Raw genomic sequence first — 22,404 nt, forward strand, 5'->3', positions numbered from 1 at the left:
ACCTTTTTTTTTTTTTTGCTGAGAACATTCAAGTTCTACTCTCTTACCAAATTTTAATTATGTAATATAGTGCTGTACTCTAGTTGTCATATTATACACTGGATGCTCAGACCTTATTCATCTTACAACCGAAAGCATGTTGAGTGAAGCAGGAAAGACATGAAAAATCATCTCTGTGAATACAAACTTAACTCTGTTTAGAGTGAGATGACTGAGACTGCCTGTCCCATACCTTCTACCTGTCAGAATCACTGGGGACTCTAACATTGGGTAGAGGTAACCACTTCATTTCTTCATATTTAAGAGAAAGCTCTTTTTCCCTATCTTTATTAACCAGATCCAGGGAACCATGTTTATTTTTGTTTTATTTAGTGGCATACTTAAAAAGGTAGAAAATATGAGATATAACCACAGTCAAAATATAACAAAGTTTCCTTATAGTCTCATTTTTTTCTACAATCTCATGGAATTATGATGAGCATATCATTTTTAAAGGAGCTCCTAATGAGATAAAACACCACTGTATTGCAGCTTAATTAAAGCGATATACATATGCATACTTTATGTATTTATTGAGGTAAAATAGCACAGCAAGGTTAAAAACAAATGGCTAAGTTCAGGCTTAACTGTTAATTGTTAATACAGGCTTAACAATGTCACTGGAAACCATTTTACTAGCACAAAGGCTTTCAACATGCTGGTATTAACCTATTGATAAATATTTAGACTATATTGTGTACTCTTTGACAACTAAGCCAAAATAAACATATTTTAAGGCAACCTTTGGAAGTATTAGCATTTCTTATTTTATCTTTGTGGTTAATGCTCTTCACAGTGACAATTAAAATATTGAACATTGAAAGACAAAGATTGGCAAATTCATCTTCAGGGCATCTTATTCTCATACAAATTCTTCCTCTAACATATAGAAAAGTCAGTTTTCAACAACCTTCAACTTCCAGTTTTGAGGGGTAACATTATTGCTTTTTGGCCCAAATATGCTTACTCAAAGCTATGTGTTACAGGTTTTCAATGTTTAGAAAAGCATCCATACAATTCTTAATGCTATTTTTAAAAATTAGAAAATGAGAACTTATAGAAGTTATCCTGGCTGCAAGCTATTCAACACTGCTGCTCACTTCCATTGTGTCTTTGGAAAGATAAACTACCCAGTATACAAGGTTAAATCCTGCAAATGCAACAGGGAACAGAATCCGAGAATACTGGTCTATTTTACTGGTGCCTCCAAAGGCTGCAGATAGTGGTGGGGGTGTGACGGGTGTTGACTGTAAGATAGGAGCCCTAGTGAGGACTTTGCTGGCCTCAGGGGATGGAACTATTGGCAAGGTCAGAGAGGAGATTCTTTTCTTCAGATGATACTTGGAATCAGGATGCTGTAAGGAAAAGACATAAAATTCAGCCTAGGTAAAAGACTAGAGATTACTTAGTTATTCACTTTTTCATCACTGACAGATATTTATTGACTACTTACTATGTAAGAAAATATTAGCAAATTGTTAATAGTATTTGATAGTGCTGCTTTTCCAAGAAAGTGTTAAGTTTAAAAAAATGTTTTGTTTCTATCTAACATCCTATAATTTAATCCATCAGAAATTGATGCCAAGCATATTCCACATCCCAGAAACTGTGTTGAGCATTAGGCTATTAGGAAGAGATGAACCGTGTTACAAAGGCTTATCTAGCCACTTGCAATTGCTGGTGATGCATAAGCCTATAGGGCAATGAGTGTGGGCAACGAGAGGGGAATTCACTTTGGAATATATGGACAATTAGTTAATATAAGAAAATATAGCGGTGTGCCTGGGTGGCTCAGTTGGTTAAGCATTCAACTTAGGCTGAGATCATGATCTCATGGCTTGTGGGTTCGAGCCCCACATTGGGCTCTGTGCTGACAGCTCAGAGTCTTAAGCCTGCTTTGGATTCTGTATCTCCCTCTCTCTCTGCCCCTTACCTGATTGCACTCTTGTCTCTTAAAAATAAACAAACACTAAAAAAAGAAGAAAATACAGCAGTTCAGTTAGTTGATATCATTCTTCTAGCCTACATCTTTATCATCACACATTCATAAATTTGAACCAGCTGAGATGACAACAACAAAAAATATTAAGGTGCTTGTATATGTGAAAAGCCAGTGGCAAAGTATCAATACCTTTAAATTGCATGGGATGACTGTTCATTCCTTGAAATACAATTGCCTCTTAAGCCCAGAAGTTTTATATTGAGAGCTTTCTGCTTCCCATTCAGAACTTCTCCACTGGTCTCCCTCCATTCTAAGTCACCAAAAAATGATTCATTGACTGACCTCAGAATTGTTATATGTTCTTTTTTATCATTTGAAATCATGAGACAACTAATTTTTGTCTTGAAAGAGGTATTTAGCATATTAATTGTTAGGTGAGAAGTCTAAGTCCAGAGGGTGGAGGTGAAAATGCCTCGTCCATAGTTGCACAGCTATGGTGACTAGTAATAAACTACGCTGGTCAATTTCAATGCTTGTTTCATCATCCCCACATTTTCTTGTTTTTACTCTGAAGGATTGGGTCTAGTTCAGAGACTCTAATTCTGTTTGCTTTAGCCTCTTTTCATACTGTTAGAGACTAGGGAATCTTCCTTTGATTTGTATCTTTTCCTGTCTACATCCTGTAATAGTCACTCTCCTTGTGGCCAGGTTGTTGTTGCTGGGTCTGCCTTCGAACACTTGCTGTACATTATCTCTGCTCTTGTAAAACTGCCTTGTTTTCTCCCTGGCAGCAAAATCACCACTTTGATGCCTGGCAGGGTATGTTACTCACATGGGCAGACTCCTGTGGCTTTAGCCAGCAACCCCGCGGCAACAGGATGAGGCAGCTGCCTCCCCTGTGCTGGTTGAGCCACAGGACCAGAGTGACCTGCCGATGTGGTGACATTTGGAGTGTGAGAAACAACAATTCCAAGAACCTCTTCTCTCTATCTTCCTCTCCTGAATTTTGCTGTTTGATTTGTCATGGAATTTACTGAGTATCTAAATAATAATAGACATCATTGACAGTTCAAGCCCAGTGTGCTTTTAGAGACCATGGGAAAATCTCTCTCTTCACCAAAAACAGAAATGAATCTCTATAGTCAAGTTTTATTTCTCAAACCCATGGTGAATTTCAAGGAAAGTGTATCTTTATTTGTTAGGTATTGGCGCGGAATTGAGCTAGGTATTCTGGACAGAATTAAATAAATCATAGGTCTTGGGAGTAGAAGATAATTTAAAATAGTAGAGGTTTCAGTCTGCTGACCTTAGGAAATAAGTGACACTTTCTACTAAAAAACATGTGACAAATAAGGACTACTGTACTCAGGGTCACCAGTCAGTATGAGGATAGGACCAGAGTAGTGGTATTTTGGTCTCAGTGTATGCTGCCTGTCTTAGGAAATAAACACAGTAACTTCTTTCAAGAGCTTTCTATTGTGTATCTCAGATTCTAATTGGAATTTTCAGCCATTGAGTATGTTATTGAAATATTCTCCACATAAAAGAGCAAAATGTATTACTGTTGCATTTTCCAAAAAGAGTTATCCTCCTCCCAGATCCATGGAACACTAAAAAATTTTACTCTAGTAAAATTTCTAAGGATCGTGATGGAGTAGAAAGAGGGCAAGCCTTTAAAGCAGATTCTCTTTTTAAACTCACCTTGATTTTTAATGGCATGCATTGCCTGTGTTCATTTCTTTTTTAAGGAGAAACAGGGTAGACATAAAAAAAATTCTTTGAGACAAAAAAGTGATTATAAAACATAATCTGCCATAAAAATATAAAGCATTGTGTTATCTTCCCCTCTTTAGAGCTGTGGGGCAAAAAGGTATTTGTCAATCTTTTGGCATTGTCACACATAACTTAATAAGAATTACCAAATGACTTTTGTCCAGCGTTAAGCAACATCACTCAAGACCAAACACCATGAAAAAATTCATGACATTACCTTGGAATTAAAGATTTTCCATTTCCTCATCTACTTCTCCAAACAATCTCTATGGAGGCTTGCTGAAGAGTTAAGACAGGAGAGTCAAAGAGCCCTGGATTGCAATTCCACATATACTACTTACCTACTAAATGAAGTTTCCATCTTTAAAGTTAGGAATTAAGTTTTTTCTTTTTGTTAAGAATTTGAGGAAGAAAATGTAAGATATATTTATATAATAGATTTATAGATAGATGGATAGATATTTTACATATATATATACTTTTTTGCCTTAAAGTTATTATCATGTTCTTACATTCTTCCTTCTAAACATTATTGTGCCTTATCTCCTTTCCTGACGTGAAATCCACTTATTGGTAGAGGGCATATATTCTTCATTTAAAAAAAAATTGTTTTAATATTTATTTATTTTTGAGAGAGAGAGAGAGAGAGAGAGAGAGAGACAGATTGCAAACAGGGAAGGGGCAGAGAGAGAGGGAGACACAGAATCTGAAGCAGGCTCCAGGCTCTGAGCTGTCAGCACAGAGCACATGTGGGGCTTGAACTCATGAGCCACGATATCATGATCTGAGCCTAAGTGAGATGCTTAACTGACGAACCACCCAGGCACCTCACAGGGCATATTATTCTTAAGTATGAGTGTCCCACAGTGTCTAGCTAGTGCATAGAACAGAATATATTCTTAATAAGCATATGCTGATTCAACAAATGAATGAAAATCTAAAAATTTCCAGAATTTCTTAGGCAAAGAGGAGAAAACAAAAAGTTTTATGATTGTTTTACATTATATTTTAGTATGTTGTTTCATATTATACTGTAAGTACCATATCTAAATGCTTACCGGTAACAAGCACTGCACAGCATTTTGCATGCATTATTTTGCTTATTCCTAGAAAAAATCTATAAGGTAATAGTATTATTTTCATTTTAAAGGTGAACAAATGAAGGCTTAAGCAGGAAGTTCACACAATAACTGGCAGTGCCTGTGATGCTACCAATCACACTCTTAATCATTTTTGTGGTTTCTTCCCATCAGCTTTAAGGTTCAGGGCATGGCTTCCCAACCACTGAATTATTGACCTTTTGTGTAGCATACTTCTTTGTTGTGTCCTGTACATCATGAGACGTTGAGCAGCATCCCTGCGCTCTACTCACAAGATACCTGCAGCAACCCACTCCCCAATGTTGTGACAACCAGAAATATCTCCAGACATTGCCAAATATTCTCTGGGGAGAAAAGTCTTACCGCTGAGTATCACTGATTTAGAGTCACAGCTATCTCACTGCCCAGCAGTGATTGGGGGGTATTTCTAGCAGGCAGTAAATATGACATGCTCAAGGAAATGCAAGAGGCCTGGCTAACCCACATGCTGGACAATCAGTTCCTGCATAATTGGGAATTGGCAATACAGAAAACTGGACTACGATTTAGAAGAATCACATTGAATTTCTGAAATGAAAAGAAAGCCAATTTTGCAAGCCATTCAAGATACAGGTTTGCATCAGACCCCGCCTGCTCTATTGTAAGCCCAGCAGCTTCAGCTGATGGTAAAATAGGTTTTTGTCAGAGTCCAGATGAGGGCTCAGCTTGGGGCTGTCACTGTTTTGAGTGGAACACCTGTGGTTTTGAATTTTTCCAGCGCTCCCCTGCTGCTGAATGCCATCCTGCTCTGAGTATTTATAGAGTACTGCTTTGTTTTAAGTAATGCCACATTGCAAAGGTACTTTGAGTCAAAGTGGACTTTATGACAATCAGTTATTTGATGTAAGGATAAGACATTTGGAAAGTGGTTAAGGCAATTTTGATATGACGTTCAGTGAATCTAATATGTTATAGAGGAGGGGGCAATGGGTTACCTCACAAGAGAGAGATTCTAACCAGGGCTGCATTACTCAAGGAACAAACAAAGCATCTGTTTTTAGAACCAGCAAACAGGGCAACAAATATAAGAGAGAATATTTTTGAGGGTGAGAGAGAGAGGGAGAGAGAGAGAGAGAGAGAGAGATGACACGTGCCAGAGGAACAGAGGGAGATGGAGGGAAAGAATCTTAAGCAGGCTCCACACTCAGCACAGAGCCTGATGCGGGGATCAACCCCAAGAACTGTGAGATCACGACCTGCTCTGAAATCAAGAGTCAGATGCTTAACCGACTGAGCTACCCGGGCACTCCAAGAGAAAACATTTTTGAAAACATTTAGTACTTGATATTTAAAAAAAACCCCACTATTATATTAATTATTATGAAAGAAATAAAAATTCCATCAAATTTTCTTGCATCTACGTAATAGCTGGTAGAATTGGGACAGAGACGATTCCAGAATTTCTATAAAGAAGCAGCTTATTGGCAGCAATCTGGTGGGTTAGTGGTGTGGGGCACATGTCTACAAACCATATTGGAATGCTTAGAGGGTAGAGAAGGAAATACTGGATGGGGATTTGATAGAGGGTATGGGGAAAGAACTAACCACCTACATCCCTCATCTAATCCACACTACCCTCTCTATAATTTATGCAATAGCACAACCATGGTGAAGGGACTCAGAGTCTCTCATTAACTTACTTTAACCCTTAGTTCCACAGAGTAATGATAGTATTCAAAGAAATCTTGGCAATATTTGGAATGCAGGAGGCAAATCTTTCATTATATGCTTTGTATCTCTTTACATAGGTGGAGGGAAACATAATAATGGCTGAGCAGATCATCCCACCCTTGAAAGGGATTATAAAAAGGACATAATATGTCTTATTTTCCTCTCTATGCCCAAGTTTCTAGCAATTGACTTAGTGTTTCTAGAACAGGACCAGGTTCATCCTTCTATCTCAGCTTAGGCATCACTTCTTTCAGAATCATGACCCCTCCAGTCGAGTTAGATATTCTCACATGGCTCTTCCTTAGCCACTATACGTCTCTAACCAAAACCTTTATCACAATGTTTTGTCATTGCTTATTGGTTTGTCTTTCTTCCTGTTGAACAAGAAGCTTGTGAGGGAAGAGGCCCTATTGATGTCAATCACTAAATGTATTCCCGGCACTCTACAAAGGATATGGAACATAAAAACATTTAACAAGTACTTATGGTATGAATAGTTCAATGAATACATAGGTATTCAATAAATGGGTTCCAGATGAAAAGAAAAAAAAATAAATGAATAAACAGCATAATCAGTATAAATATAACTATTGTCCTGGCTAATGAAATTTTGGGCAATTTTGTTTGTAGATAATTTACCAAGAATATCACACCTCCTGTGAAGAAGAAAAGCCACATTGGATGTGTCAATAGGTGGGGGAATTCATTCTTAGGAACATAGGAATGAGGGCTTAGACCTTTAAAATAACAAGGAAACTAGAAAAAAATCCAGAAATTGATTGAGGTCCAAACTTGGTCTTACACACAAAATAAATATACCCTAGTCACATAATAATTAACGAAACATGAAGATAAGAATAACTCTCTAATCCCAAGAGAGCATGCCAGATAAAAATAATAAGGAAGATACCATATAAGCAAGAAAGAAGCTGTGGACAGTTTCTTCTCAAAATCTAAGAAGAAAGAAAGAAAGAAAGAAAGAAAGAAAGAAAGAAAGAAAGAAAGAAAGAAAACAAAGAAGGAAGGAAGAAATGAAGAAAGAAAAGAAGAAGGAAAGAAAACCCAGTATCTACTTCCAAATGCCTTAAAACCAGGAGGATCATTTGTCTACAGAACACTGCTGAGGATTTAGTTTTAGATGTCTCTTTGGGTTTGAGTACTACATTTAAAACTCCTGAATTTCTTTGCCATTATTATATTACATTTCAAGGTCAAAATCAAAGTGATAAACTTTCTCCCATATTCATTCTAAGTAGTTTCTTGTGAAAAGCAATGAGGACATTAAAATATAAACTTAGAATCACATGAAATATCTAAGCACGTAATTTTACTTCAACCTCACCACATTGGTTTGCTATTTTAATGTTCAAATTACTCAAGTAATGTTATTTTGATTACAACTGAATAGCCATTTTTAAATGTCATGGTATTTGAAAGAAAAAATGACCTGGCAATCATAATATACCATTGTGTTGTATAAACTGCAAATGTGTAATTTATGTTTGTTCCTCTGCATTATATAAGGCAAATTGCCAAGGTTTGACATGAATAAATAAAATGTAAATGTTCTATGTAATCATCTATATTTATTTTTGATACCTACAAGGTTTGCATTGTTAGGTTTGCTTATTTTGGTTTTTATTTTTATTTTTATGCTTTGACCAGCCTTTTAGAAACAAAATGCAGCTTTCCATTGCCTTAAAATATTTTAAGTGAAACCAGGTTAAGAAATAAATTTTTTCATAAGAAAAAAGTCAACTTGCAGTCAACTTTGAGATGATTTAAAATGCATTTTTTATCTAGCTTCCCAAAGGACCTGCTCATTATAGGTTACTATTTTAGAATCATAGAAGGTAGCTTATATGAAAACCTGAGATCTTAAGTTCCATCTTATTAATAAATTATACCTTTAAAATAATAGACATAGGGAATGCTAACTCTATACTTTCTCCAAGGATTTGAAGTCATTTTCCTCTCAGTGATCCATATTCCAAAAGAATTGAATAAGGAAGTTGGTCTTTCTTTTTATCTCAATATCAGATCAAAGAACATATTTAAAATCATTTGAATTATTTTTTATCTTGTCTTTCATGAATTTCTCTTTTGATTTTAATTGCATTTCTCAAAGAAAACTGTTAAACTGAATTCTGATAAATACCAATTCTTCTTTCTCTATAGACACATGTTAAGATAATGTATGGCCATTGGGACATATATTGATTATATGTTTATATATATACAGACAGTTTATAACATAATCACTTATTTTTACAAACAAAATAATTCTCAAAAATATTTTCTGAAAAAAAATATTTTCAAGTGTTTTGGACTGAGTCTTCAGAGTAGCATCTTTTTTGCTATAAAACTGATATTTTTGTGGCCTTTCAAAACATTTATATAGGGGCGCCTGGGTGGCTCAGTCGGTTGAGCGTCCGACTTCGGCTCAGGTCATGATCTCGCAGTCCGTGAGTTCAAGCCCCGTGTGGGGCTCTGGGCTGATGGCTCAGAGCCTGGAGCCTGCTTCCGATTCTGTGTCTCCCTCTCTCTCTGACCCTCCCCCGTTCATGCTCTGTCTCTCTCTGTCTCAAAAATAAATAAATGTTAAAAAAAAAATTAAAAAAATACCAAAAACATTTATATAAAGAAAACAACATTAGGTCATGGGAAGAATTTTGGGAATGGCCTAGCATTCTGAAAATATTTTATATTGCAGTATGCATTCCTTTATATTTCAACCTTTGAGAAATTATTGGGGAGGGGATGGCCTCTGCCTCTGGTGGATATCAGGACTTATGGAATCAATTTCTAGTTTTCCTACCAACTAGTAACTAACATTTTTCCCCCTCTGAGACACTGTTTTTGATTTGTAAGCAGAGGTAGTTAGTCTGGATCACTGGTAAAAAGAATGGTAAACTTCTTTTTTAATGAGAGCTAATTTAAGAAAAAAATCTTTAAATTATATCTTATTTTATCTTATCCTTGGAGAAAATAGATTCCAAGAAATATACCAAGAAACATGTTTCTTAGTATATCAAACCAGATGTTTCAATAGGAAAGTATCATCTTTTTACCCAAATACATGCCTGAGTATTTGAGAAGTACAACACACATAGTAATTTTTATCATTAAAGTTAACCAAGGATTACCTAGACTTCATGTGGTTCCGTGATTTGGAAATGTTCACAAGAATTGGTTATAAAGACATTTTTAGTTCAAAGTGTTTGCAGTACTTGATGTTACAGAGCAAAATTTTCTTGTTTTAAGAACTACTATTTGGAATTTGCATTGACATAAAAACTTGCATTTGTCAATAAGTTCTAAAATCCATTAAAAAAAGTGTGTGCAGTTGAACTGTTGTGAGAATTTACTCAGATGTGAAATTGAAATTTGGGGACACATTCATGACCCTTGAATTATTAATGCTATCATTTATTTCTTTTTCAAAAAACCTTTGAGGACCAGAGCTGAGCAACAGAAAATCTAAACTGAATTTTATAGGTATTTATCACTTATTATTAAGTCTTTGAATAAGAACAGGTTGGGATATATGCATTTAATATACAAATATGAACATGAGAATGTTTTCACGTAAATCAAAAACTTTGCTTATGACTCAGCATTCACAGAACCTATTATTCACATCTTGCCTTCATGAAATAAAGCAGCAAATAGACAATTTCTAACAAAAATTGTCTATTCTATAGGAGTCCCTGTTTATTTCCCTAAGACTCTGAAGCTTCATTAGGAACTTTTTCTTTTTCACTTTATTCTCCCTAGTTGGTAGAAGTAAACCTGTTCAAAGGAAACATCTAAAGGCTGAGAAGAATTTTCTCATCTCTGAGAGCACGGAATCTGCTAGTACCAGTGAGGATGATAAAAGAAGAATGCCAAAAGTTTAGAGCAAAGATAAATGAAGGATTGCTGCTTCAGGTTTCTTTTCTTCTATGAAGTTGGAAAAGAAGTTGGCCTTAGAACCAGAATTATGTAACTTGTGCTCAACTAATAGTATTTTTGGACTACTAAGTTGTTTGTGATCACCATTTGGCTGCCTTTTCCTAACTGGTAGGTAACATTAGAAAAGTAAACAATTACCAAAACAATCTCAGCTTCCAAGGGTTCAGTCGCTTTTGATATTGTCACTGGGGGTGAGGCTGCAATCTGTGCCCTCCTTTTGGCCTTCTGTGTCTGAAGATTGGTAAAATAGTTGACAGCCGCAAATTCAATAAGAGCAGAGAAGACGAAAGCAAAGCAAACAGCTATGAACCAGTCCATGGCAGTTGCATACGACACTTTTGGCAAGGAGTGCCGGGCACTGATGCTTAGTGTGGTCATGGTTAAAACAGTGGTGATCCCTAAAATGAAAAAGAATGAGAAATGCAGTATTAGCATTTAGAATCTGATAATAACATCAAATGACAATGTGTCAGTGGATTAAACATTCTGCAAATGTAATTTTTGTTATTATTGTTTTTTTTAATGTTTATTTATTTTTGAGAGAGAGCACAGGCAGGGGAGGGGCAGAGAGAGAGAGAGAAAGAAACACAGAATCTGAACCAGGCTACAGGCTCTGAGCTGTCAGCACTGAGCCCAACGTGGGGCTCAAACCCACAAACAGTGAGATCATGACCTGACCCAAAGTCGGACGCCTAACTGACTGAGCCACCCAGGCACCCATGTTATTTTTGTTTTTTAATTGTTGACAATTACTGTCATAGGTATTAAAATTTTTGTATCCTTCAGTACCCAGTGCAGTGGCATGTACACTGGAGTTGATCAAAAAATATTTTTTAATTTGATTTAGTTTAACTATTGTAAAGCTTAACTCGCAAATAATTCTAGTTGTTTACTTCTTAAGAAAACTCACAGCAAGTAATTATCATGTAAGTTCTAAAACCTTGAACTCCTGGTCTATCTGAATAGATGATAATATCTATTATCATATTTAAGAAATCTATCTGGTATGAATAGTAAACATAAATTAAGTCCCTCATTTTTTAAAATTTCTAGCTTGATTTTAAGATAAAATATTTACTCATGAGAAAATAATTTCATCACTGAGTTGTCAACAGTTTCATGTCTTGTATTATACTTGGGGAATTTATGTAATTTCAAGATGGTCAACATCATTGTATAGATATTCTTTTATAATTTGCAGAAGGAGGTCTATTTTAAAATATACTAAATTAAAAAGTCAAAATTCATGTGAGATTTCAGTTCAACTCAGGTCTTACCTATGAACTTCTAAATTATAATCATGAAAACTCAGAAAAAAATTGGATTTTGTTGTTGATGATATTTTCGCTTACAGCTCTTTCTCTTATTACATTTTGTTCCATCAAAACTAATAGTGATTCTATATATCATAAATGGAGCTCATTATTTATGTTGAACCATGGGAAATTTGTTATATTTAACTATTTTCAGATCTTGAAAAATGGCAACGTTTTACAATTCAATCTAATAAAAGCAAGATTTAATTTATATATTAGATATAATTTATATATCAGGGTTCAATCTTAGCCTTTGTTTTCATGGGTTTACATGTCAGTTGTTACTTTTCTGCTTTTCCTTAGTTATGAAATAGCAAATTAAGATTTTATTTTATTTTTTTAATGCTCATTTATTTATTTTTTAGAGCAAGAGGGTGAGAGAGCACAGGGGAGGAGGGGAGAGAGGGTCAGCTGTCAGCACTGAGCCCCACGCAGGGCTCAAACTCATGAACCAGGAGATCGTGACCTGATTCCAAATCAAGAGTTGGGTGCTTAATTGACTGAGCCACCCAAGCATCCTGAGATTTTAAAAAAGAAAAAAACAAAAAAAACTAAAACGAAACAAAAAAGCCTCCTTAATAGGGCACATGAAAGTCACAGGAATCCAGCCAGAATTCTTGCTAAGACAAATTTTTTGTAGATTCACCACACAGCTTAGGATAATATAAGGGTCATTTTATGTAATACATATGCCTGAATAAGATAGGAGTCTATTTCCTTTGTGGATTGAAAAAGCGCACTAGTGTGAATATTCCCCTAAAATACACAAGCAATAATTGCTGGAGGATGGGTGAAGTATAGCCAAAGAATGAAGCATACCAAAGACAGTTCTGGCTGGGACAGACTCCTTATTAATCCAGAAAGACACTTGAGAAAGAATGACTGTCATAATGCAAGGAGTGTATATCTGTATCATGAAGTAGCCCATCTTCCTTTGCAAGTGGAAATAAACTGTCATTATTACGTATTCACCTGTTGGAAGACACATATATCAGAATTATTGCTCTTGACAGTATGCAAAAAGAATGCAGCTGGAAATAAATCTTGCAGATCTTTAAATTAACATGGGCTAGAAGAAAACAAGCAAAGGCATATTTCAATGTATGACAAAGATACTTAATCAGTGAATGATAGATACATCAGCTCACTGTTTTTGGTGGTGTTCTTTGTGTCATATACATAGAAAACTACTCATCCCAAGGTTACACAAATCCTTATACGCACATGGTTGCAAAATCAATTTTAAAGAAAGCTACTCATCACTTCAAATCAGCAAGCGTAGCTGAGGATGGCTAATGCAGAGAAGAAAGAAATATATACTTTGAAAATGTGCATTGGGGTCACCTTGTTGGGTTGCATTCATGAGTTGGTCTAATTCTTACCTGTGTTAGATTTAATTGTCTCACTAGATACTGTTTGTCCAATCAGATCATACTGGAGGAGGCTTGAAGATTCTTCTGGGACTTCGACTGAGTAAAGTGGTCCTTTTTTCCATGTATATATGATTTCACTTTTGGGGTAAGCATCTGAATTTTTTAAACAAACAGCAGTGAATATGACTAGTTGTGTTTTTCCTTTTTAGAGCAAATCTTGTCCATATAAAAAGGAAAATACAAACATAAATTTTCTTTAATGGTATTCTTTACTCTGTGTGACTAAAACCTCTATTTATAAGATTGACAGACATGATTAAGTGAGTATATTCCTGGAATCTCACTGAGAGTATCATAGTAATATTTCTCTTTTGCTTCCCAGTCTCTGACTATAATCAAATAATTGTATATTTTGAATGCATTATTTGGCTTTCAGAAGTCTTTTGTAACTTACAACTCCCAAACTTGAGTGGACAAGCATGCCCATCCATAGGAAAGTTAACCAGCCTCATAGGACAGTCAGCATTGATGGTAAGCCTAGGGACATTGAAATAAATGGTTCCGAGTTAGTATGATGGACAAATCATTTGGGTAGAGGAAGCTGAATTGGGAAAACCTCACCTCATAGTGTATAAAATAGTTCCATTCTGCATTATTCTGAAGAGTTTATTAGGGGTTGTCATATTGTGAGCAATTGATTTTTTGCCATTCCTGAAAAAAGTGTCAGGTGTCCAGATTTTACTGACCATTAAGTTATTCAAACTCAAAATCTCAGTTGGCCCCCCAAACTTCAACCTCTCATCAGTCCAAGTCTGGCGGAAGAAAACGTCCATTGTATATTCCTAAGAAAAAAAATAAGATATTCATGCAAACTGGGGAGATAGTTTATTAAGAATAGTTGATTCATTAGCTTATATACCCAATTCTAAAATTTAAGAAATAAAACAACTTTTTTATGACAATAGCCTATCAGAAAAACTATGATTTCAGTAAATTATTATTTTTCTCAAACGCAAAGTTTGCAACATTATTATAAAAGATAGTATTGTGTCGAGCAAACCTCCCTCCTTCACCTTTACCCTCTTCCACATTCTTCGTCCTTTCTATTAGTCATCCACCTCTCCATCTATTGGCCTATCAATTTTGCCTTCATTAGCTTAGAAGAAAAATATGAAAAGATTTACAGTCTAGGTTTTGTGTTGGCCATCCCACCATCAGTTAGTCTAACCATTCCCCTCAATGTCTTGTCTACCTTCAAAGGTGTCTCCAAGAACCCTGGTACCATGAAATCAACTTCCAAGGATAGACAAACTTTGCTTGATAAGTGTACTCTGGCTGCACATCGTAATTATTTTATATTGTTCTCAGAGAACATAAAAGCAAATGTTACCACAATTACTCAGAGGATCATTTAAGTATGCATAATTAGAACTTTGAGTTTTAATTTGTGGCTTTTATGAAATAACATTAGAAATCTTAAGAATTATGGTGAGGGCATTGGAAAAGTCAATAATAAATAACAGCTTGTAAGTATATCAAAATATTGCCAATAATTGCTTTGACTACTTTATAAGTTCCTTTATGAGACCTATTATTACAAGTGGTGATTAGATTTTCAAAGTATAATTTGACACATAATATATCCATATAATAATGGTCTAGAGTATAACCAATCTCCACTGTATAAATATACTTTAAAAATGAGACACATACATAAAATGAAGTTCCAAGTGTTCCCCAGACTTCAATAATATAATATAATATGGTTGTGATTATTTATTCTGAAGGTGAGTCAGTAGTCAATGAAAAATATGATAGTAAAATAATTGAGGATTCAGGATAATTCTGACTCCCCCTTCTTTCAAGACCTAATACATTTATCTCTTAAATAAAGTCCTCCTCCTTCTCCTTCACTTCCCTGTTTTCTTTCTTACTTTTGTCCCTCCCTCTCCCTTTCCCTTCCTCTTGTACTGCTTCTTTTTTCTTTTCTTCCCTTCTTGCTTTTTTCTTTTCTTGACAACTCAAAAAAGCAGAAGATAAAAAGTCTCCAGTAACTACTTATCCAGTTACATTTTCCTAATTAAATGAGGCAACTATATAAAGATTTATTTTTACTTCAATTTTAGTATTTATATTTTACTTTTAGGGGGAGATAGTACCTGAGAACTATGAAAAAATACCATGATACACTTTGTTCTAGAAGACTAGTTCAGATTTTCATTGCCACTTACTATAAATACTCTCTTACGAATCCTACAGCCATCTGTACCTGGAACAGAGTTCCCAGAACACCTACTGGTCCATTCGTAACACAAAAGGTACAACATACTAGCCTTTCCAAATGATGCTCTCTACTGTTTAGTAAAATATACTGAGAAGGATGTGCCACAGAAAATAGCTATATTTTAAGTTTCATAGATATTCTCAATATACTCTTATGTGGCGTATCATCTTTGTTGGTTTTTCTTTTTGCTACTCTAAAAATTTACCAGGACTTCATAAAGATGGGGAAAATCTTATCTTTGTAGAAAAAAATCAGTGCATGATATGTGGCCAGAAGAGAGGACTTTAAAAAGTCCCTTAGGTTAAAGCATTCAAGCAAAGTAGTGAAATGTGAGGGAGATTAAGCCAGGAATCTGCTCTAATGGCCATGCCCTCCAAGCATGAGCACACATATTGTATTAGGGCTCTGGAACCAAGCTTGGTAACAATGCCCAATACTGTTAGTTCTGGGACTCTGCCCTCCCTTCACCAAATCAAACTACCCTCCTCACTCAGAAGTCACTCACCATCTCCACATCTGACACGGGCCCAAAACTGGTCACATAAATGTCTGTTTTGACTTCAGTGACAGCACCTGAAATTAGCCCAGAAGAATGGGGGCAATTACCACCAGTGATGTTAAGGAGACTGAAATTAATGACCTTATCACAAAGTCCCTTCTCATGGTCAGAATCTGCAACCTATCCTAAAGCAATCTCAGTAGCAGGAACCCTTGGGTTTTTCAACTCTGAAAACTCATAGCAGTTGTGTTATTTTGAAATTTTTCTGGTCAATTTGGGGGAATTTAAGGAATGCAAGAGAACTAAGTTAATACTCTAATAATAAAAACTATAACAATAACACATCTTGATAGCTTTAATGGGACAAATGTTAAGAAAAGTGCTTTACATGGAGAATCTCACTCTATACTCACGTAACTCTATGAAGCAAGCACCGTTCATACACCCACACTACAGCTGAGGAAGCTGAGGCTTAGAGGGTTCAAATAATGTTCATAAAAGGTCACGAACAGAGGAAGGGGCAGAGACCCGATGGGAACACATGGCCTTTCCCAGTACCCCTGCACCTTACCACTCTGCCATCCTTCTGAAGCTTCTGGGTCTTAGAACAGCAGGAAGGGAGAAGGAGAGAACACATGTTTGGTCTAGTAGGGATACTGTCTCTCACCTCCAAATCCTGGCCTCAGACGATTGTCATAGCCTTCAAGCAAGTTGTCTAGGATCCGACTGATGTTTTCTGAGTAGAAGTTGCCTTCATCTTCAAGTTTCCCTAGGGTATTTTCTACCCTGTGAGTAGACAGTCAATGATGCTCACTCCCAGCCTCAGAGAAAATAGGCTGTCCAATCCACCCTCATATACTCCACCACAAATACATGCCATACCACCCAGGCTTCTTCCATGATTTGGTACAGAAGTCACCCAGTGGGTGTGCGCTTTCACTTTCCTTAGCGCTGAAGGGAAAAAACAAAATCTTACTCACCATAGAATAATGTACAGCCAGGGCAGAGGCGACGCCATCCTGCAGAGCACTGCAATGCCCCAGTTCACCCTCCTCCTGGCTTCTCCTCCCTCCTAACAAGCACCCCTTTGCCAATCAACTAGAGTAATATTCCAGACCCCTCATATCTCTTTTCCCTGTTTGCGTCCAGCCAGTAATCCGTAGATGAAGAGGTTACCAGAAAAACTTTGAAGGTCTCCCTTGCTCCCTTGTTCTCGTTTTTGCCTTTTCATGTGGAACAAGGTGGCTTATGGTCTTAGGCTACATCCTGATGGACATTCAGCCTCTTCTGGTGGACTCAGTTAGGAAACAAGAGTCTGAAAGGACACTGTATGGTCGGAGAGCAGTGACAATAATTGAATAAGGCATTAGGGGAGATTAGAAGGAAGAAATCCACTGCTAGTTTTGGCATGGAATTAGCAGGTCCCTGTGAGAAAATCTGGAAAGCTGTGGCATCTTGCTGATTGAGATTATGTTCCAATGGCTCAGCATTTATTATTTCTGTGGTTCACAGAAGGATTCCTACACAGCTCTTACTGCTTATAAAATCTAACAATATTGAGATCCTTTTGGGTTATCTTTCTGATTTCATCAGCTTTATGGCATCAGATGCACCTTTCCTCCACATTTAAAATTACCCGTCATTATTCATTGAAAAGCACTTACAATACACTAAAACAACTCCTGGTCGTCTGGCTGTTGGTTTAATTTTTTTTTTTCTGTTTTTTTTGTTGTTGTTGTTGTTGTTGTTTGTTTGTTTGGTTGGTTTGTTTGGTTTTGTTTGTTTGTTTGTGTTTATTTATTTTGCTTATCCTTCCTGTCAAAGATATGTTATCTCAAGCTAAGTTATAAATAGGTCCTACCACTATCTTTAAAAACCCGGCCAATTTCATGGATGCTGCCTATAAGAGACAATGTCTGGAAATAGCTGATTAAGGTTCCCAATGTACAAATACTGTAAGAATAAAGCATCCATGGACATGGTTAATGCTGATGTTGTGGGCACTATTTTAATAGGCTTGCCACAGGTGAACAGAGAAATGTTTGAACTGAAAAAATAGCATTCTTTACCTAGTCTGGTAGATGGAAGTTGGAGGAAAGGAAGTCGCTTTAAACGTTAAAATTTTAAGCATTGTGAATCCCCCCCTCATATATGTGTATATATATATATACTGTGTATATATATATATACGTATATATATAATTTTTTAAATAGTAATTCAGGAACACAAGAAATAGAAACAAGTGTCTCACATCACCATCTTCCTGCCAGATCTACACGGCATTCACCCACTTCGCAGTCTGTAGCTTCAGAATCTAAATTCTACAAAGGTGACCGTTCCTATTGCAGACACATAGCACAGTCTTAAGAGTCATTTCTAAAGACATAACATAAATTATTTGTGTAACATTTCAATAAATTAGCTGTGACTAAGAAGAAACAATAGAAAAAAGGAAAGACTGCAAGATTTCTGTGAAGTAGTTTTTTTTAAGATTACTGAATCTCACAGTTGTGTGGAATTTTCTGGTTATTCATCAACCCCCCCCTCCCCGACACCCTCCAGTATTCCTGGCAAGTGGTATCCAGCATCTGTTTTCTCACATTGTCTTACTTGTGCTGAGCTGAAACCTGCCCCTAGTCCTAGCTCTCACATTTGAAACCATACACAATGATTTGCTAGGGAAAGACCACATGGCAGCCATTTAAACAAAGCTATGTATCATGTCCTCTCAAATTTAAGCTCCTAAACACTCCTAAAATCTTCTCTTTTTCATTACAGGACCTGGTTTCCATACCTCTTCTTCTTTTCACTCTAAACTTCTCCAGATGATGACTACAACACATTTTCTTTTTTTTTTAATATAATTTATTGTCAGTTGACTTACATACAATCCCCAGTGCTCATCCCAACAAGTGCCCTCCTCAATGTCCATCATCCATTTTCCCCTCTCCCCCACCCCCATCAACCCTCAGTCTGTCCTCTGTATTTAAGAGTCTCTTATGCTTTGCCTCCCTCCCTCTCTGTTTGTAACTATTTTCCCCCCTTCCCTTCCACCATGGTCTTCTGTTAAGTTTCTCAAGATAAGTTTTATCAAGATATGAGTGAAAACATATGATATCTGTCTTTCTCTGACTGACTTATTTCATTTAGCATAATACCCTCCAGTTCCACCCACATTGCTGTAAATGGAATGATTTCATTTAATTTTACTATACTCAGGTATGAATAAAGAAAATTATTGCACAGAGAAAGCAAACTGAGTACCAGACACTAAATAGTACTTTCTATGATACAAAAGAGGCATTAGTATAGAAGGGGCTTGAACCAAAGGATTCTGGTATTTATGTAACTACTTCCCACCTAGTAAGGACATTTTTCCCTGTTTGCTTAGAAACTGTTATGGAGAGCAAGTCAGTCTAAAAATAATGAATGCAATTTAAGACTGTATTAGTGAAAATTAACATAATATTAATAATAAATACCAAATATTTAGCATTTACCATATTCCTAGAATTATGTTAAGAGCTCCATATACTTCAACTCATTCACTACTAACACAAAAATCTGAGTTGTCTATAATTGAGTCCATTTTGTAAATCAGCAAGTATGTAACTTGCCTAATTTCACAGCTTAAAAATGGCAGGATCAGAATTCAAAACTAGGTATAAGCTAAGGCCATGGGGTAGAAGCCAGTGAAAAATAAGTTTCCATTCTATTAAAGAAATAGTTTCTAATTGTGGTATTTATCCAAAGAAGGAAGGAGTACCATAGGAGAAAATGAGTTTCCTGTTAACAAAATGTTCAAGTATAGCATGAAACACCATGGACAGGTTTCATGAATGTATGTTTCAGGAGGAAATTACATAATCCCTAAGAACATTCAGTAGGAGATTGAGGCTATTTGGGGGCATCCTAAAGAAGAGCTTTTTGACAGAGACCTTGAGTGAATATTTGTGGGTTTTTTTATGTCTATTTTTTTTTTATTTTTTAGAGCATGGGAGCAGGGGAAGGGCAGATAGAGAGAGGGAGACAGAGAATGTGAAGAGGCTCTACATTGCTAGTGCAAAGCCCAACATGGGGCTCGAACCCACAAACGTAGAATCATGGCTAAGCAGAAGTCAGACATTCAACTGGCTGAGCCACCCAGGCACTCCTCAAGTGAATATTTGGATTCAAAGATTCTGCTATGGAGTTATTCTGCAGTGATATGAGAAGGAGGATTTAAAGAGCTTCCTCCTAGTGGTAAAATGGGTCTGGGAGGTACTGGAGGACAAAACTACTAAAGGAAGAAGAAAAAGTGGTAGATTATATAATAATAGTTAATATTTATTGAATGCTTATTATGTCAATTGTGTACATTGTCATTATCTCTAATCTGTGCAACTGCCTTACAAGCAGCTATTTTCATTTTTATTTTACAAAAGGATAAAATGAGGCATACAACAGGTATGTAACTACCTTAATGTCCCAGAGCTAGTTATTACTGCTGATTCCAAAGTATACACTATTATACACTATGATTTATGTATGACAACTCTGACTCCATTTTCTAAAGTTGGTCCTCTTAAACTCTCTGGACCAACAATATTTTTTTATATTGTTAAGGGATACCCGACCTCTCAGTGGACACTGTAGAAAATTCCCATGCAATATTGTTTGGGAATCCAGTGCAATAAGGACAAAATTGCTCTGGGAAACAAATGGCAATAAAGGGATGGTCCTCTGGTCACCAGCTTAAAATTGTTTTGGCTTGGTTAGCAATAGAGCATTGAATACATTATATGGCAGAAAAGTATAGGCAGGCAATATCAATTTCAAATCTGAAAACACAAATATGGAGGGACTAAAAGTCATGTCAGGGCGTCTGGGTGGCTCAGTTGGTTAAGTACCCAGCTTCCACTCAGGTCATGATCTCAAGGCTTATGAGTTCAAGCCCCGTGTCAGGCTCTGGGCTGACAGCTCAGAGCCTGGAGCCTGCTTCAGGTTCTGTGTCTCCGTCTCTCTCTGCCCTTCCCCCTCTCAGGCTCTGTCTGTCTGTCTGTCTCTCAAATAAGTAAGTAAATAAAATAACAGGTTATTGAATTCATGATTTATACCTGTTCAACCAGTATCCGTCGAATTTAATGTTTGTTTATTTATTAAGTGCTTGTTTTATGCTGAGGATATAGAAATTAAAACAAAATAATGTTCACCTTCAGGAAGCTCACATTCTAGATGTTAATATCAATGTAATAGAACTGAATGGTAAACATATATATTATTAACCATGTGCTATGGTAACAGTAAAAAGGCATCTGTGGGGGATGGTGGTCAGTGATTATTTCATGAAAGACACAACATTTGGACTGAGCTTGAGAAGTTGAATAAACTTTTAGTAGATTGAAAAAGGCCATTCCAGGGCACCTGGTGGCTTAGTTGGTTAAGTATATGACTCTTGATTTCAACTCGGGTCATGATCTCATGGTTTGTGAGATTGAGCCTCACATCAGGCTCTGCACTGACAGTGTGGAGCCTGCATGGAATTCTCTCTCCCTCTCTCTCTCTGTTCCTCCCCCCACCTTGTGCTCACTCACTCTCTCTCTCTCTCAAAATAAATAAATAAACTTTAAAAAAAAAACAAGAAAAGGCCATTCTAGGCTGCATGATGAACTCAGAGGTGTGGCCATTCATGTTGTTTATAAACAGCAAATAACTCTGAGAAACTGGAAAATAGGAAACAAAGAATGTCATGGATAAAAAGACTGGAAGATAAACATAGTCCAATAGAGGGAGATTTTCATGCTCCTCACTGGAGGATTTGAGAAAGGTATGGCCATGTGTAGAAGACTATGATGGCATTGTTTAAGTAATTCATAACAGCACTTTTTCTCTGAGAATTGCCTTGCTATTTTATAGGGGTAGGGACTTATTTCTCATGTTTGTCCTGCTTGATCTCATATCAACCCACCATTGATTATACAGAAGACTGGGATACCACTTTGATATCAGGTAACTTGGGTTCATTAGCAGGCAAGTTACTTAGGAAAATTAGTTATTATCTCTAGGTATCATCTTCATCACCATTAAATGGAATTACAGGGGCTTGGTGAGGATGAAATTTAAAAATGCATTAAGGCGTTTTCACAGGATATTGTCCATAGTAAATAAAAAACAAAAATACCATCAACATCACTACCAACATCACCCATAATTATCATTGTCATTGTCATTTTTGGCCATTTTTTTTCTCTAGCATTTAAAAATGAGATGAAAAAATTACAGATTGGTCTGTGTCATTTGCTAAGGTTGCCAGTGTTAGAGGAAGGCATGTTTGCCCAAATTCATGCAACATCAAAGAAATATCTGTGAAGAGAGAGGAAAAAACAAAAATGCATCAGCCTTACAGAAAGCAGCAGAAACAAATCACTTCAACC

At 36.3% G+C, this 22,404-nt stretch overlaps 1 protein-coding gene across 1 annotated transcript; it reads right to left on the reverse strand.

The window, feature by feature from the left end:
- Positions 1-1,118: 1,118 nt before the first annotated feature.
- GABRA6 (gamma-aminobutyric acid type A receptor subunit alpha6) lies at positions 1,119-17,008 on the reverse strand. The gene is made up of 9 exons (XM_030306138.1): positions 16,971-17,008; positions 16,658-16,776; positions 15,997-16,064; positions 13,829-14,049; positions 13,662-13,744; positions 13,217-13,360; positions 12,654-12,806; positions 10,657-10,916; positions 1,119-1,394 (listed from the first exon to the last, which is right to left on the reverse strand). Exons 1-9 carry the CDS (start codon positions 17,006-17,008, stop codon positions 1,119-1,121), a joined length of 1,362 nt encoding a protein of 453 aa, XP_030161998.1.
- Positions 17,009-22,404: the final 5,396 nt, after the last annotated feature.

Source organism: Lynx canadensis, chromosome A1 (genome assembly GCF_007474595.2).
Source record: "Lynx canadensis isolate LIC74 chromosome A1, mLynCan4.pri.v2, whole genome shotgun sequence".
Classification (NCBI taxonomy): Eukaryota; Metazoa; Chordata; class Mammalia; order Carnivora; family Felidae; genus Lynx; species Lynx canadensis.